This window comes from Cyrtonyx montezumae, unplaced genomic scaffold (genome assembly GCF_038088225.1).
Source record: "Cyrtonyx montezumae isolate F1298 unplaced genomic scaffold, pur_monq_1.0 scaffold_20, whole genome shotgun sequence".
Taxonomy (NCBI): Eukaryota; Metazoa; Chordata; class Aves; order Galliformes; family Odontophoridae; genus Cyrtonyx; species Cyrtonyx montezumae.
Genome location: NW_027071937.1, coordinates 611,991 through 615,000, shown reverse-complemented (window position 1 = coordinate 615,000; position 3,010 = coordinate 611,991). Strand labels below are relative to the sequence as shown.

Below are 3,010 nucleotides of genomic sequence, written 5' to 3'. Positions count from 1 at the left end.
ACATGATAAAATATGAAACTGTGATTGCCTGCAGCATTTTACAGACATGAATTCCATCTTCACTGATGAGGCCTGATAAGGCGCTGTTGTATAATACAGTGCATAATCTCAAACCACCAGAGTAAGGATTAATTTATTTGAAAAAAAGAATGCTTGCTGACAACCTCTCCTCCAGCTGCCAAGCCGAGTAAAAATATTGTACATTTGTTGTTTATAAATTTGGGTAAAAGAGGAATGATGTTTACTTCAGATGGAATATCTTTAGACTCATATCTGCACAAGAGTTTTTCTTTCTCTAAGTAGATTTTCATATCTTTAAAAAATAGAAGAAAATCAGAGGTACCTCTGCACGCACTGCGCATTGCCAGCCCGTGTCTGAGCAGCCGAGCATCTTCAACCATGTGCTGAGGCTTCAGCCTTAACGCGATTGCGGGTCGGTACTGCCATTCATTTTACTTAAGGGAGCACAAACTCAAACCTTAGAATTTGTCACGATAAGGGCTGCTCTGTGTGCTGTTTTCCATCTGCAAGGAGACGATTAGCAGGCCGTGCGCCCATCCCCGCCGTGCCGCAGCGGTGCGGGGCCGAGCGTGAGCGTGGGGCAGCCCCTGGGCCCAGCCAGGCACGGCGGCCCCGCCAAGGGGGGCAGCTCCCCGTCACTTCCACTCAGCCTCCCCCCACTCACGAGCCCCGCGCCGCCCTCCTCCTGACTGACACCAAAATACGTAGCGACAAGCTGTCTGCCGCAGCAGCAATCTGATCAGACATTGATTTCAGCAATTGCCTCTATGGGCCGAGACGTAAGGCAAATTTGTTTCTGAGCGCTGTATTGCTGATGCAGGTCTGACGCGGGAGGGCCCGGAGCACGGAGCGGCAGCCGCTGTGGGGCTGAGCTTCGGGTCATCGGCAGAGGGATCGAGGGCCCCTTCCTGCCCCTGCCCGCTCTGGGGGCTCAGAGGGACCCGGGGTCTGAGGTGGAGGAGGGCGACTCCGAGCTTCGAGCTGGGAGGAGAGAGGGCGTTCAGCACGGTTGCCCCAGAACCATTTTCTCGTAATCCGAAGCGTGGGCTGAAGAGCTGCACTTCGCTGCGGCGAGAGTGCGGATGCAGAAATGCACCTGGCGCTGGGGCACCCGGGCACGCTTAGCTCTCGCACAGCCCCAGACTGCGAGCAGAGGGGGGTCAGGATAAGCTCTTTCCCACAGCATCTCCCCCAGCGCTGGCCTTGCCACTCTGTTACTTTCAGTGCATGATATAATTAATATGCGTAATTGCATCAATTGAATTGTTTTTCCCTTTTCAGGCTAATGGAGGCTGGCAGGACGCAACTACTCCATCTTCTGTGACTTCCCCTACAGAAGGGCCGGGAAGTGTGCACTCTGATACCTCTAACTAGTTAATCTCCTAGCAACACTTTTTCCCTGAGCTGAGATGCCTCGATTAGCGCATTCAGAGTCACGGGAGAAAAAGGAAAGAATTCTTTTGTAGCCGACCACCTACAGCTTTACTGTAAAACCTTGTCTTACTAAAAACTTGGTACATCTGTTTTTTAAAGGTATCATAATCATTTGTATTTATACTTAAAACACACAATGTTAAAAAGCACTTTATCCAATCGGGCCAAGGTTTAGCATTGTTTATAGCCCTGTAACTCTTTTATCCTAATTTATTACCCGCGATTTTAACAGTGTTGGTCTAACAGCTGCCCATTGCTTGGCCTTAAGGGTAAAAGTACAGCACGAGCTCAACCTCAGCAGTGAGAGCGGCCGAAGGGAGAGCGCGTCTCCACGGGAGGTCAGCGACTGACGGACTTTGGTTGTGTTGAATCTTTTCACCTCTCTCATGGAGTTGGAATAAAAAGCTGTTTGGTTATTTCAGTTAACAACGGTCGTGTTTAAGAATCCTTATTCGTCACATTTTTGTTGTGATCTGTTGCTTTAGAAGTTAGCTTGGATACCGGGAGCATCTCTCCTTGCTCACCGCCGTCCCCCGCCTGCTCTCTGCGTTTCTCTGCGGGCTCAGTGCCCCCAGAGGTGAAGATGGTGCTCCGCTCCGCGCGGCGCCGCGGGCCGGGTTTTACAGTACGAGTAGGTGCTGCACGCGGCTGCCGAGGTGGTTCCTGCTGGGCAGCCAAACCAACAACCAACAGAAAGGAAAAGCGAAGGAAAAAGCACCGCCCTATGGATTGTTGTACATAGTGTAGCAAAAGAGTATTTATACATCTCACCAATCAGAACACAGCTTTATTACCTCATGCGAACTCATACGAACCAATAGACTTTCAACATGTTCTGTAGCTTAGAGTGCTCACTTACTACCTCTGAACGATACTCACGCTGTAGTTTGTCTCTTTCTTAACTTTTTGCATCTTGTAATTAACTCTTTGTTTCCCTCATAAGTTGTAATGTACATGGTAATCTTTTCAAAGATTCGGGGTTGCGTTGGCAACTTTTAAAGAAGCTGAAGTGGAAACGTTGGGTTTTAGGTTTAACGCAGAACAGTGAAACTGTTGTAAATACTGAGAAGCATTTTGAATGTTCTTCATCTTGTTACTACTCCACGCAAAAAATACAATTGTAATGCATACAGACTTCAGTATGGGTACTGTACATTCACCCTGTGTAACAGGGCACCCTCTCCTTCTCTCTTTTGTATTGTATGCGATTCTGAACTGATTGAGTCATGAAAATAATTTGTGGCAGTGATTCTAATGTATTAAAACGTTTCGTGTTACTTTCTAACTGGATTACACCCTGGATTGAGAAGTCTTCCTCGTGGTAGTTCTATGTAGTTTCAAACATGAATAAACTTTTTGCTTTCATGATCCAATATCGATGTAATTTCTTCCAGCTCAGCTGGGCTCAGAGCTGCGCGGGCGGCGGAGCCGAATGCGGCCGTCCCCGAGGGCAGGAGCTGAGCCCGCGGTGCTGAGCTGTGCTGGGGTCCCCATCCCCACCTCCACCTCCACCTGCACTGCTGGGGGGGCTCAGGGGGCTGAGGTGGGGGGGCGG

At 49.3% G+C, this 3,010-nt stretch overlaps 1 protein-coding gene across 3 annotated transcripts in view; it reads left to right on the top strand.

The window, feature by feature from the left end:
* The window catches only part of PBX3 (PBX homeobox 3), an 89,544-nt gene extending 87,566 nt beyond the window's left edge, over positions 1-1,978 (top strand). For 2 of the 3 annotated variants that reach the window (XM_065737343.1, XM_065737342.1), the window contains one exon: positions 1,303-1,978. In XM_065737343.1, coding sequence (XP_065593415.1) covers positions 1,303-1,395 — 93 coding nt within the window. In that variant the 3' untranslated portion in view covers positions 1,396-1,978. The remainder of the gene's footprint in view (positions 1-1,302) is intronic. The other variant, XM_065737344.1, reaches the window with a different exon arrangement.
* Positions 1,979-3,010: the final 1,032 nt, after the last annotated feature.